Genomic DNA, 14,982 nt, shown 5'->3' on the forward strand with positions numbered 1-14,982 from the left:
TAGCTGCCCCTTGCCCTTTTATTTTTAACAGTTTATCTTGAATTGAATGACCTCATCATTAAGACTGAATTAGGACACACATAATCCCAGAATGTATTTGGGTGCCAGAAACACATTTATCCAACTGTCAGATCTCAGGTTAGTTTGGGTCTCTACAAGACAATTTGTTATTTAAAGAACTTGATTGTTTCCTTTCTGCATATATATAAAACTGAATCATGAAGTAGTATTGTGTATTCAATAGAAACAACAATAACAAAAAAAAATGTGTTCAGTTCAGCACTCTTGTGAAAGAAAATGTTTTGTCAATAAATGAACAAGTACTATTTCCCAACCTTCAATAAGGGCTTCATCAAAGTATAAAGTTAATTTATTTTTATAACCAATTCCTTTAGTTTGGGTGGCATTCAAGCAACATACAATTTATAAACTGAAACCAAACATCTGAGGGCTATCAAATGGCCCCATTTCTATTATAAGTGCAAGTCAATGACCCTTTATTTTGTAAAATCAAATTTTGATCTTATTTTATAGGCCTTTTAAGAAGTGCTCTGTAATATGTTCTGTAAATAATCTGTGGCTTCTGGGCCAGTAGGCACTAACCATGGACAGCAAGAGAAAAGCGCAATAATCTCAAATAGAGATTGTGTTTCCCTCTATAATTCAATAATGCCTTGATAGGTTATTGCTGTAACATAAGGTTTGTGTAGGTTTTAACCCCTAGCTAAATTTTGGCTAATCACAGATTTTACATTATTCATACTGGTTCTCTCATTTCCCCCTAATTTGACAAGTTATTATACTGGTTAAAATTGTTTTCATGGGGCAAGTCGAATTCCTTTGACCACTCTTATCCCTGTAAAGTCCATTAATTCTAAGGCAACAAAATCTGGCTTAGAAAACAATGTTCCACCAGCAAAACACTCCAGTTAACAGTAACTTGAGACAAAATTCAACAGGTGGAAAAAAAAAATCTCACCTAAAAGACATAGTTCAGTATATCTTTCTTCCTTTTAATATAAGAGAATGGCTAAGCAATTACTTCAAATCAGTTGTTTTTCCACATGGTTTTGTCTCTGCAGTCATGATCCAAAGACTGGCACAGTGCCCAGATCCCCAACATCATGGAATAAGATTCTGTGTTATAGAGCAGAACCCTACACTCCCTTACGCCACACAGAGCTTGGAGAGTCATTTACCCAGGACATCAAATTGGATTATTGATGTTAAAAGGTGTTATCCAGCCTCAGACACTTGACACTTACTAGCTGTGTGACCCTGGGCAAGTCACTTAACCCTCATTGCCCCACCAAAAAACAAAACAACAACAACAACAACAAAAGTGATATCAAACCAAAGTAACACACAGTCTGATAAAGGGTATACAAGGTAGATAAATACACACCTAATCATGTGAAACAACTCCAGGACTTCAAAATGCTACAATAACCCATCAGAACAGCTTTTAGAGACTGCTATACCATGTTCATACCTTCTGTGTCTTTGGTTTTGACAAAAGCCCAATTGAAGGTAAGATTAAAAAACAGAACATCATCTTCCACAAACCCACGAGTCAAAAGTCTCCCAGACCAACAACCTCTTAAGAGAATACTAGAATCAATATTTGTCCATCTGCAAGGGAATAATGCCCGTCAGCTTGCCTGAAGTGGTTCCTAGACTTGTTTGTAGAAGTAAAAACTTAAAGAGGAAAGCCAATTAGCTAACAAAAAATAAAGGGGGGGGGGAAGTGGTCTAGAAATACTAGACATTATTACTGAAGCAATAGAAATATCGTTCCCTGTATGGTTTGTCTCCTCAGTCACAGTCCAAAGACCCTGAGAAGGTTTAGACATATACAGAAGCAGAGTCTGGCTTGCCAAGCCAACGTTGTGGGGGGGGAAAAGAGCAAAAATGCAGTCCCTGCCTTAAAGGAGGTCACATTCTAATGGAATTAACACCCCAAGGCTCCCTCTTGCCCCCGTCTTCAGACCCGAGCGAATGAATCATCTAGTCGTAACCTTCAGCATCCACAGCCGCCGATTTCCTAGAGAGAACATCAGTAATAGGAAGTCCGCGTCCACGTGCTTCCGGTGCGGCCATGGTGCTTTCTGGGGTGGGGAAAGCGCGCAGGATCCCGAAATTCCCCCTCCCTTTCTTTTAGTGAGTCGGATGGGCTCCGAGGACCGGGAGGGATGGATGGCAGGAAGCCCTTCTCCACTTCAGCGTCTCTTGCCCTCTTGGTCTAGGAGACTGAAGGTGAGGGGAGGGCGCCTCGTGGGCTGCTAGGAGAAGCTACGCCCCCGGGCCCTGCCCCCAGGGCCCCTCTGGACACTCCTCTAGGATTGGGGGGGGGGGGCGGGCTACTTGTCTTTGCGGGGTTGGGAGTCAGGGCCGGTGGTGACTCCTCGAGTCTGGGGGAGGAGAGAGGTAGCAAAGGAAAAAGCTGGTCCTTGAATATTGGGAGTCGGTACTTTGAGCCGCGAGGTAGCTCCCAAGGGGGTCACCCTTTGGATCAAGTAGTGTACTCTTAAGCTGATGGTCTGATTTATATAAGGGCTTTGTACTCTATTCAGTTCAATTTTTTTTCTTTTTCTTTTTTTTTGGTGAGGCATTTGGGGTTAAGTGACTTGCCCAGGGTCACACAGCTACTAAGTGTCAGGTGTCTGAGGCTGGATTTGAAGTCAGGTCCTCCCGACTCCAGGGCTGGTGCTCCATCCACTGCGCCACCTAGCTGCCCCTATTCAGTTCAATTTTTAAAATAATTTGTCAACTCCACAAGGCACTTGAAGTAGCTACGTGACCATGGGCAAATCACTTAACCCCGCAAACAGTCTGGAATGAATTAGCACCCCAAGGCTCCCTCTTGCCCCCGTCTTCAGACCCGAGCGAATTAACCATCGAGTCGCACCCTTCAGCATCCACGGCTGCTACTTCCTAGAGAGAACATCAGTAACAGGAAGTCCGCGTCCACATGCTTCCGGTGCGGCCATGGTGCTTTCTGGGGTGGGGAAGGCGCACAGGATCCTGAAACTCCCCCTCCTTCTCTTTCGGTGAGTCGGATGGGCTCCGAGGATCGGGAGGGATGGATGGCAGGAAGCTCTCCTCCACATCGGCATCTCTTGCCCCCTTAGTCTAGGAGACCGAAGGTGAGGGGAGGGCGCCTCGCGGGCTGCTGGGAGAAGCTACGCCCCCGGGCCCTGCCCCCGGGGCCCCTCTGGACACTCCTCTAGGGTGGGGGTGGGGGGGGACGGACGACTTGCCTTTGCGGGGTTGGGAGTCCGGGCTGGTGGTGACCCCTCGAGTCTGGGGGAGGAGAGAGGTAGTGAAGGAAAAAGCGGGTCCTTGAATATTGGGAGTCGGTACTCTGAGCCACAAGGTAGTCCCCAAGGAGTCACCCTTTGGATCAAGGGGCCGGTAAGGGTCGGAGTGGACCTGAAAGGATGGAGGGAAATGACCAGTGAGAGACTAAGATGACCAAGGAAATAGCGCAGCCAGGTGTTGTCTTTCTCTCTCTCTCTCTCTGGTTTAGGGCCATACTGCCAGTGAAGAGACCAGAGAAATAGGAATGATCAAGAGCGTGGCGATGAATGGAAGAGCAAGAACCAATTTCATCGTGGAGACGTGGGTATTCTAGAGAAGGGCTTCTTAAACTTTTTCCACTCGTGACCCCTTATTGCCCTTGAAATTTTTATGCAACCCCGTAGTTTAAGAAGCTTTGGGATATGGGGTCATAACTGAATGTGGAGGTCGCCAAAAATTTGTCAACAGTAAAAGATGACTGTTTTGGAAACCTCAGACGAAAAGGGGTCTTGGTGGAAAAAGTTTAAGAAGCTCTGATCTAGACAATGGGACGGGATGAAGTATAATAGTACGACTCATTCCAGGAAAGGGGAAAGTGACAGAAGCAGAGTTGCACTTGCGTTCTTGTTCGTTCTCTCTCTCTCTCTCTCACTCACACACACACACACAGACACGAAAGAACACAACAAGCAATCTGGATGGAAACCTCAGGTTGACATTTTGTTCTGCTATTCACTTTCTGAGGAACCATCAGCAAGTAACTTCATTTCTCCAGGTTTTAATTTCCTCATCTATAAACTGATGAAGTTGGACTACATGATGTCCAAAGTCCCTGGTAGCTCTAATATTCTAAGACATTACAAACTGGAACACAGTAAAAAATGCCCCACCCCCTAGAGTTGGTATGGAGGAGGAGAGGAAAATAATGATTGAATAAATAGTAGTCAGTTTGTTGCAGTCTTTGAAATCTGAATTTGGACTTGATACTGCAGGCAGGAATACTCATTGACACTTCCCCCACAAAAGGAGGGAGATTACAAAATTGCTTTATTCTGATAGGATGGAAGGAGCTTAGAGAGACTAGAGACAAGAAGTCCATATGGTAGGTTTTTGCAGTAACTAAGTATGTCCTGGCAATACAAATGTAAAAGGGTAGAGAATCTCACAAATTGAACACTTACTACAGTAATCCAGGAGTTAGATGTTAAGAGCCTGAATGTCTGGCAGTCAGGCTTTGCTAGCAGCAGAGCACACACACAGCTGCTTGGAAGGAACTTGGATTTCTTCTAAAAATCAAGAATCTCAGAGCTAGAAGGGCAATCTAACCCCGCAAAAAGCACAGATCTCTACAATGTTCCTGAGAAGTGGTAATCTGGTAGGAGTAGATAAAGATGGGTGAACTCTTGGGTTAGAGTGCTAGCTCTGACAATAGCTAGCTCTGTGACCCTGGAAAGTCACTTAACCCCTTTGAGCCTCACTTTCCTCATCTATAAAGAGGCAATGATACTGCTTTCACTACTTGCTTCAGAAGGTTGTTGTAAGAAAGGTGTTTGTAGATCATAAAGTGATTTAGAAATGGGAGTTATTCGTGATTGTATATATTACCTGTATCACATTGCTTGCTTTCTTAGGAAGAGGGGAGGGAAGGAGAAAAAATTGGAATTTAAAATCTTAAAAAAATGAATGTTGAAAACTATATTTACATGTAATTGGAAAAAATTTAAATGCTATTAAGATGAAAAAAAAAGAAATGGGAGTTATTGTTCCAGAAGCTTTCTATCAGAGAAAGGCTCTGGCTTTTATTACCTAGATATTTGTTCTTACAGCAGACTACTATGTCGTCAATATTTTTTTGTGTCTTGTTAGATGACACATTCTCCCCCAAAGTAGCTCCTTGGAATCTAAAGCTTATGTCTTTGCTGGGGAGAAGCCAGCTGAAGGGAGGACATAAACTCCTCCCCCCCCCTTTTTTGCAGGGCAATGAGGGTTAAGTGACTTTCCCAGGGTCACATAGCTATTAAGTGTCAGGTGTCTGAGGCCAGATTTGAACTCAGGTCCTCCTGAATCCAGGGCGAGTGCTTTATCCACTTCACCACCTAGCTGCCCCCTAAATTCCTAACTAAGGATAGTAACTACTGAAGTTGCAGCCCTGATTTCTCAAGTTTTGAGTGCCCAAGAGCAGGAGGAGAAACAATCTTGGAGACAGGGATCCAAGCTTTGGGGGAATATAGCTACTATTAGTGAGATCTTTCATCAATGATTTTGAAAGTTTTACTATCAGGAGACATATTATGGGATCCATGAGGCCTGGAGACACCCCTGAGAGCTCTATCAGAGGTAGCTGAGATGTGACAAGCACACAAAAGAAGAGATTATTGTCCATGCAATAGAAAGGAAACTGGCTTGGTAGATGATTTCCAGAGACAATTTGATGGATCAAGACAGAAGATGAGATTGGAGAAGAAAACTGTTAATTACTTTGGGAAGTACTAGTCACCTTCTGACTACCCATTGCTGTGCAAATACATGATGATTTTAAATGTGAAGCAATATTCCTTCCTTTTCAAACTTCAAAATTCCAGGGCTCCATGATTCCTTCAGTGTGGGTGCTTCCTCCACTGATAAGGATCTCAGTCTTCCCAACTTAGTTGATGGTGTGTTGTAATATTCTGATCATCTCTTGTAAAGCCTTCCTAAGCTAAACGGATCTTCAGCAACTCAACCACTTGCCAGGCTTTTAAACAAACTGCCCATTTTTAACAGATCATTGTGCCAGAAACTAAGGAAGAGAGAGAATCTAAGTTGGACTCAGCCCCTGCCCTTATAGATCTCACATGGTGCATGGTTAGATAACCCTAAAACAAAATAACACATGACATGTATCCGAGAGGTTCACAGTAGTGTTTTTTTTAATTAATTTTGAACTTAAATACAAAAGACAAAAAAAATTTCCATGTACACAGCATAATATAAAAGGAGGATTCACTATAAAACCTCGAGCTTATATTTCAGACTGTTTACTGTTTTTGAAAAACTACATAATAAGTAATACTCATTATTTTCAAAGTTACTCTGCTTTGTATGCCTCTTTCTCAAATTTCTTTTATTCTCTGCTTTGTACTTTTTATATTTTTTCCCTCCCTCCCCAATCCACCATAGAGATGGCTATCATTGGACACAAATATATTTATATACACACACATATATGTAGAATCATACTATACATGCATCTGTTTATCAGTTTTTTCTCTGGAAACATATAGCATCTTCCTTCATGTGTCCTTTGTAGTTAATTTGTAGTATTTATAATACACTGATTCAATTGCTTAAAGTTGTTCTTAAAACAGTATCGCCTTTACTGTATACCATGTTCTTTTGGTTCTGCTCATTTCGCTCTTCATTATTTCATGCACGTCTTTCCATGTTCTTCTGAAATCAACAAGGCAATCCGATAGGTATAAAATATCTCAAAGATGTTTAAATTTATATTTCTCTAATCAATAAAAATTTAGGGCATTTTGTATGACTACAAATTGTTTTTGTTTTGACCTCATCAGAAAATTGGCTGTTCATATCCTTTGACCATTTTATCAATTGGGGAATGACTCATTCTTATAGATTTGACAAAATTCTTTAAATATTTGAGATATGAGACCTTTTATCTGAGAAACTGTCTAAATACCACCCCCCCCAATTTTCTGCTTTCCATCTGATTTTTTTTTTTTTTTAGTGAGGCAATTGGGGTTAAGTGACTTGCCCAGGGTCACACAGCTAGTAAGTGTTAAGTGTCTGAGGCCGGATTTGAACTCAGGTACTCCTGACTCCAGGGCCGGTACTCTATCCACTGCGCCATCTAGCTGCCCTTTTCCATCTGATTTTGGCAACATTGGTTTTATTCATAAAAAAAAATTTAATGTAATCAAAATTATCCGTGTTACACCTTACAGTGCTCTTTATCTCTTGTTTATCACAAATTCTTTTCCTATCCATAAGTCTGATAGGCAATATGTTCCATGTTCTTCTGATTTTCTTGTTATATCTCCTTTTATAACAACACCACAGTGTTTATTGAGGTCTAAGCAAGGGAAAGGCTGCAGCTAACAAATCATCAGCAAAGGCTTCCTAGAGTGGATAGCATTTATGGACTGTTTAAACAAACTAAACAAATGACTAGGGGGAACTCATCATTTCTTATAGCACAGTATTATTCCATCATGATCATATACCCCAACTTATTTAGCCATTCCCCAGTTGATTGGCATCCCCTCAGTTTCCAGTTCTTTGTCACCATGCATCAATCCCAGTGCCCTCCTTCCACATAGTATGTGCCTATAAAATGTTTGTTGAATAAATGGAATGACAAGGGGCCAAAGATCGGAAAGATACATGAAGTTAAGTACTCTTTGGCCACTTAAAAAAATGTGCCTTCCTTGGTATGTTCTGCTACTCCAGTTCTTTTGGCTCTCACTGGCACCTGAAGGCAACCTTAGATACTCAAAGGCTCTGCTAGCAAAGCAAAAATTCAAGCATCTTTTACCAAAAACTATATACTCCAAGACCAGAACTAGTTCAAGGGTGAAAATTTTCTAGGTACTTTTGAATCCACTTTATGTAAGAAAGGCAGTGGCTCATTTGGGAGTTTTAGGGCAGGATTTACTCATGTTTCTTTCTCCTTCAGCTCTTCCTGCTCCCTAGATACCTGCCTTTCCCAAAGAGAGGATCCAAGAAGACCAGGTGATGGTTGCCATGCCTCTGATGGCCATGGTCCCTATGGATTGTGGTTCCCCTTGACCTTCCTAAGATCCTGTCCTTTGCTCCCAAGTGTGACTGTAGCATATTTCCTCATCCTGAGCTTTCTCAGTTTAATAACAGCCCACCCCGGTATGTGAGCTTTGTACTAAATAGCATCCATCACATAGTGTGCTCTCTTGATTTCCCCATATAGACAACCTGGCCCTCATGATGTTGTTTCTGTACCTTATACAGGGACTAATTGATCGGGTCATCCCTGGGATAGCAAGAACATGTTTCAAGAGTTGGTGACGTTTGAAGATGTGGCTGTGTACTTCACCCAGAAGGAATGGGCAGATCTGGCCCCAGCTCAAAGGGCCCTTTACAGGGATGTGATGTTGGAGAATTATGGGAACCTAGCTTCCTTGGGTGAGACCTCTCTGCTCCTATCACTTGGGAACTATATACTGGGGCTTCTTTGCTTCAAGCTTTTTAATATCTGTAGAAAAAACTGTGTTGGCTTAGACATCATAATGATAGGGTATGATTGAGAGTGCTTGTGGAAGAGAGATTAGACTTGTTCTATTTGGCCACAGAAAGCCAGTGAGAGAAAGTTACAGAAAAGCAGATTTCAACTAATTACATGGAAAAAGTTACCCAATTAATAATTCTCTCTAAAAATGGAATGGGCTACCTCAAGAGATATTGGTTTCCTCATTAAGTACAGATCTTCAGCTAAAAGGTGGATGATCACTTGTCAGAGATGTCATATAATTGAACTGGATGTTCTGTGAGGTCCCTTCCATGTTTAAAGTTGTATATTTTATTAGGTGTATGTCAGAAGGGCTTTTCAGTAAACCTGGTAAATAACCAACACCAGTAAATTTGAAAATAACTTTTCACACATGACTGAATCCTTCAGAATTCCATCGAAAAAATAAACTTTCATTTTAAAAGCATGTGCTGAAGTTTAATAACAAAAACAGCCCAACCATTTCTACATGGAAAGAATTGTTTTTAGTATCAAGAAAATGTATCAGTCTACACAGACAGGAAAAGAGAATGAGAGAACACTCAATCAAATAAGATGTTATGGTTTTATTTGATACTTTTGTATTTTTATAATAATACTGTAAGTAATTTGATATTATAGTTTTATTCATTATGTGATTGCTTTGTTGATGGGCATTAAATTTCTTTCTTTCTTTATTTTTGCTGGGCAATTGGGGTTAAGTGACTTGCCCAGGGTCACACAGCTAGTAAGTGTTAAGTGTCTAAGGCTGCTTTTGAACTCAGGTCCTCCTGAATCCAGGGCTGGTGCTCTATCCACTGCGCCACCTGGCTGCCCTGGGTATTAAATTTATAACAAAATTACTTTTAAAGTGATAAACAAAAATAGTTATAGCAGCGGATAAATTATTCTGGCATCCTTAGTCCAAGTGAATAACAGGACTAGATATCAATATTCTCACCTCAAACTACCTTTTCTCCTGCTCATGTTGATGTGTCTCTGTCTCATATTTCATCCTTCCTTGTGTCTTTTTGCTTGTTTCCTTTTTCCATCTTCCCTTGTGTCTTTTACTAGTAGGTAGGCATATTGTAGAATTAAAGTCCACAAACACATATATGTCTTTTACTTATATAATAATAGTTATTTCTTTTTTTTTAAAGTGTAGACATTATAGCAACACATGTATATATACTCTAATTCTATTAAAATTATATATAGTGGGGCAGCTAGGTGGCACAGTGGATAGAGCACCGGCCCCGGATTCAGGAGGACCTGAGTTCAAATCCAGCCTCAGACACTTGACACTTATTGGCTGCATGACCCTGGAAAAGTCACTTAACCTCAATTACCTCACCCCCAAAAAATTATATATAGCTATTATTTTGTTTAAATTTGCTTTTATTTTTTGTGGCTCTCAACTTCATTTTCTGGGTATCAGTAACTTTTGAAAGAAAAAGATTCTCATAGGAGAGGTAACATTTTCTTACTACTGTTAGAGCTTCCTATTCCCCTTGACAGAGAGAGAACAAAAAGAGAATTACAATTCTAAGGCCACATCGTCCTAACTTCTTTGCCTCAGTATTCCACTTGGCACTATCTTGAACTACTCACATAGGGACCCGTATACCTTTTCTTCTATATCTTCCTTCAGTATTTCCTTTCTTGTATGCAGAAACAGGGCTGGCTGGAGTGCATATTATGGGAAGTTTTATGTGTTTCCATTCTTCATTTTATCGCATTTTCTTCTCCTATAGCAAAACTTCCATTTCCGAAACCTGCTGTGATCTCCCATCTAGAAGGAAGGGAAGGACCATGGGAGCTGGATTTGCTGGGAACTTTGGGGAGAGAGAGCCTAAGAAGTATATGCACAGGCGAGAACCTGCCAGGTAACTCCATTGTCACATGTAACTATCATTTAATAACTGATAAACTAATAAATTATTGAGGACTTCACTCTCTGCTGTGTCTCAAGGTATCAAGAAGGAAGACCATCTAGAAACTTTTAAATACTTCATAGAAATAAAGAAAATGAAGAAAGCCATTCTTTTAGTTTTTTTAACCTCTAGGATTTAGGCAGCATCACACAAATTCACCCGACCCTCATAACAGAAGAAATGAAATTCATCTACTCTTTTTGTTTCCTTTCAGAAATGTATTTGTAGGAAACTAGGGGCAGGAACTGTAATTTTAAGAACACTGTTATTGTTAGGAAGTAGCAGAATATCTGCAAAACAAAATCACCCCATTTCTCCTAGTTATGATTCTGACCTCCTTGGTCATCTTTGTTTATTCCTTTTAAGCAGGGACTTCTTTTTTCTTTGACAATATTTGGCCCCCTCCTACAATCCTTAATTCTCCTTTTCATTCAACTTAGTATGCTTCCTTTATTTCTACTTATTGTTTTAATTGGCCCACGGTGCTTTTATATATATATATATATATATACACACACACACACACACACATACACACATGCACATATGTGTATGTGTATACCCACATCCATGTATATGTATGTATACATGCAAACACACACACACATATATATATTTGGTTACATATCTACCTCTTCCCCAATTAATCTGACCTTTCTCTGAACATATGTCTTTCTATTGTCCTTTATCTTTGGATCTTCTTTTGGTTTTATATTCTGCAAAGTAAAAAATCTTCAAAATGGTACTTTCCCCAGAATCTCCTCACTTTATTAAGCCAGTCTCTAGATTTTTATTAAACTCCCTAATATAAACTGGAAAAAGGTGACATTTATATTTCTAATTTTACTTATCAGAATTCCAGACAGCAGCTGTGAATGATGAAATAACTCCAAAGCAGGAAATTTCCAAAGAACCAAAATTACAGGAAATAAGAGCTAAAGGACTCCAAAGAAATATTTTGCTGGCACCTGAATTTGAAAAAACCTGTGAGTGGGAGGGAAGATTAAAAGGGCTGCAAAGAAAGGAACAATGGAAGAAAGCAAGGAAAGAAGAAAGAGATTTCATACATTGCATAGTTAAGGATAAGAAGACCCCCAACAAAAAAAGGGATCAGAGATGTGAGGCATTTGAGGAAGACTTTAATTCCAGTTCTAATCTTACTATAAATCAAAGAATTTCTAGTCAGAGAGGCTACAGATATGAAGCATGTGGAACACAGTTCAACCAGAGTCTTCATCTTGTCAGCCATAAAAAAAATCACAGTAGCAGGCATCCATATAAATGTAATGATTGTGGGACACTCTTCAATTGCTGGTCGCGACTGCTAGTGCATCAGAGAATGCACACTGGGGAGAAGCCCTATAAGTGTAGTGAGTGTGACAAAGCTTTCACTTATAAGAGCAGTCTTATTGATCATCAGAGGATCCACACTGCAGAAAACCCATATGAATGTAATGATTGTGGGAAGACTTTCTTTTTGAGGAAAAGTTTTATAGCGCATCAGAAGGTCCACAACAGAGAGAAAGCATGTAAATGTAATGAGTGTGATAAAGTCTTTAGTTGCAGATCAAAACTTCTGGCACATCAGTGGGTCCACACTGGAGAGAAACCATACAAATGTGGTGATTGTGACAAAACCTTCACTAGTAAGAGAAACCTTCGTGATCATCGAACAGTCCACACTGGTGAAAAACCCTATCAGTGTAATGAGTGTGGAGAATTTTTCAAAAGTAGTTCAGTTCTTACTTGCCATCAAAGGATCCATACAGGGGAAAAGCCTTATGAATGTAAGGAGTGTAACAAAGTCTTTGCTACCAAGAGAAACCTTGCTAATCATCAGAGAATCCACACTGGGGGAGAACCCTATAAATGTAATGATTGTGGGAAATGTTTCATTTTGAAGAATAGTTTTATGGGCCACCAGAGACAACATAGTAGAGAGAAATCTTATAAATGTAATGAGTGTGAAAAGGCATTCAATTACAAATCTAGTCTTTTGATACATCAGCGAGCCCACACTGGGGAGAAGCCCTATGAATGTAATGACTGTGACAAAGCCTTTGCTAATAAGAGCAACTTTGTTGATCATCAAAGAATCCACACTAGGGAAAATCCTTACAAATGTAGTGATTGTGGGATAGTGTACTTTTTGAGGAAAAGTTTCATTAGACATCAGAGACTACACAATAAAGATAAATCTTACAAATGTAATGAATGTGAGAAAATATTTAGTTATAGATCCAAACTTCTTGTACATCAGCGAATTCACACAGGAGAGAAAGCTTTCAAATGTAGTGATTGTGGCAAAGCCTTTACTCGTAAGAACAATCTCACTGATCATCAGAGAATACACACTGGAGAGAAACCCTTTAAATGTAAGGAGTGTGGGAAGACTTTTAAACGTAGCTCAATTCTTACTTGCCATAAGAGGATCCACACTGGAGAGAAACCTTTTAAGTGTAATAACTGTAGAAAAGCCTTTGCTACTAAAGCAAATCTTATTGGTCATCAGAGAGTTCATACCACAATAAAGCCATATGAATGTATTCATTGTGGAAAAGCCTTTAGATATAAGCAAAACCTTACTGTACATCAGAAAATCCACACAAGGGAAAAAACACTTTAAAATATCGTGAATAGGGGCAGCTAGGTGGCGCAGTGGATAGAGCACCGGCCCTGGATTCAGGAGTACCTGAGTTCAAATCTGACCTCAGACACTTAACACTTACTAGCTGTGTGACCCTGGGCAAGTCACTTAACCCCAATTGCCTCACTAAAAAAAAAAATAATTAAAAAAAAATATCGTGAATAAAAATGCATTATGTTCAATTCTCAGTTTTCTCCTCTCTCTTCTCTTTGTCCCTCTCCCCAGGGGCAGTGGCTAGAGCACTGGCCCTGAAGTTCAACTGTGACTTTAGACACTTATTAGCTGTGTGACCCTGGGCAAGTCACTTAATCCCAATTGCTTTAAAACATTCGGGGCCATCTCCAGTCATCCTGATATCTTGATATATATCCTCATATATATCTTGTCAGTGGACCCAAATGGCTGTGGAGGAAAGAGTAGGGGCTCCCTCACTTAAATGCAGTTCATTGCAAGTCATAACATCACCCCAGTGTCATGGTCCTTTTTGAGAGTAAAGGACAAAAAAAAAAACCCTCTCCCAAAAAAAATGATTTTAAATTTAACTTTTATTGATAAGACTATTCAAATGTCGCCAAAAACAGAAAAAATTGATAATTGTAAATATAAACATCAGTTATTTGTTCTTAGAAGAAAGAGTATAATGATTTAACAAAGTTGTAACACTATTATCCTACTCATTTTCATCACTACTAATTAGGCTTAAAAAATTTTTTTCTGAATTATTTTTTCAATTAACAAGCATTCATTTTCTTTCTCTGCTTTCCCTTTTTCAAAAAGAAAAAAGCAACCCTTGTAAATAATACATGTATTAAAGCAAAACACATTCCCACACTGACCGTGTAATCTCTCATTCTGCATCTGAAGCCTATCACTGCTTCATCACTGTTCTGGAATTGTAGTTGGTTGTTGCACTGAACTCTGATGACTCAAGAATCTATTACCTTGATTGGACTAAAGATAATGCAATCATTACAACTAAGGATATAAGTGGGGCCATTGGACCTCAGAAGCTGAAACTATCACAATTTTTTTTTGAAAGAACCATGGGTTTAATGAGTCTGTTTATGGGATTATGTTTAAAAACAAAAACAAAACAAAACCGAAAGGGTTATTGAACCCTATTGCTTAGTTTGCAGGACAATCAATGAACATGTTGAGTCTTGCTGATTGAGGTTTTATTTCTTTTTGATAAATTATCACTTCAAGTATCTGTTATTGTCATACTAGAGAATTCATGTACAAGATGATGTGGTTTACTTGCTAAAAGATTATGTAATAATGTCTAATGTTATCAGCCATTTACATTCATTTATCATTTATATGTCATTGTGACTGTGTATACTCTGGGTATAGTTTGGAATTATTGTATATATTACAAGTATATCCTCAGTTATGTAGCATAGCATGCATTTTTACCATCAGATTGTCTTTGGTACAATTAATATGAGATTTATGAATTACGGAAACTTATCATTTCAGAGACTAATTGCTCTTACAGTGAGCTTGATGGAGCTGGTTCAACTCCATGATGCAGGCCCTGGAGAGAATATATGTACAACAGGAGGAGAGACAGGTACATGTAAGATGCCCTGATGGAGGCTGAGAAAACAGCCAAATAAATTCAGGTAGCCCATAGTTTGCTTAAGATGGCGACTATGTATACCACAATTGCTAGAGATAGTCCAGTTTCTTCCTCTCTCCCTCCAAAAATAGCCTGGTGTCATGAAAGCTCTAACACATGCACCTGATTTAACTTAACTTGTTTTCTTTTTCTTTCATTCAGTCTGATGGCATGGTCAGAATCCATCTACCTGTGGCCTAGCACAATTACTGGATGTCTCAGAACCACGAGATGTGGT

At 39.6% G+C, this 14,982-nt stretch overlaps 1 protein-coding gene across 10 annotated transcripts; it reads left to right on the forward strand.

Annotated features, from left to right (window-relative positions):
* The first annotated feature begins 956 nt into the window (after positions 1–956).
* Positions 957–13,184, forward strand: LOC122734983 (zinc finger protein 260-like). Of its 10 annotated transcripts, none has more exons than XM_043976210.1 (7): positions 957–2,256; positions 2,880–3,050; positions 3,530–3,621; positions 7,979–8,034; positions 8,287–8,460; positions 10,297–10,428; positions 11,331–13,184. In XM_043976210.1, exons 5-7 carry the CDS (start codon positions 8,325–8,327, stop codon positions 13,100–13,102), a joined length of 2,040 nt encoding a protein of 679 aa, XP_043832145.1. In that variant the 5' UTR covers positions 957–2,256; positions 2,880–3,050; positions 3,530–3,621; positions 7,979–8,034; positions 8,287–8,324; the 3' UTR covers positions 13,103–13,184. The 10 variants fall into 10 exon arrangements, with proteins under 10 accessions (XP_043832145.1, XP_043832148.1, XP_043832146.1 ...); XM_043976208.1 differs by having other exon boundaries at positions 958–2,256; positions 2,880–3,146; positions 7,979–8,181; XM_043976207.1 differs by having other exon boundaries at positions 958–2,256; positions 7,979–8,181.
* The last annotated feature ends 1,798 nt before the right edge of the window (positions 13,185–14,982 follow it).

This window comes from Dromiciops gliroides, chromosome 1 (assembly GCF_019393635.1).
Source record: "Dromiciops gliroides isolate mDroGli1 chromosome 1, mDroGli1.pri, whole genome shotgun sequence".
Lineage (NCBI taxonomy): Eukaryota > Metazoa > Chordata > Mammalia > Microbiotheria > Microbiotheriidae > Dromiciops > Dromiciops gliroides.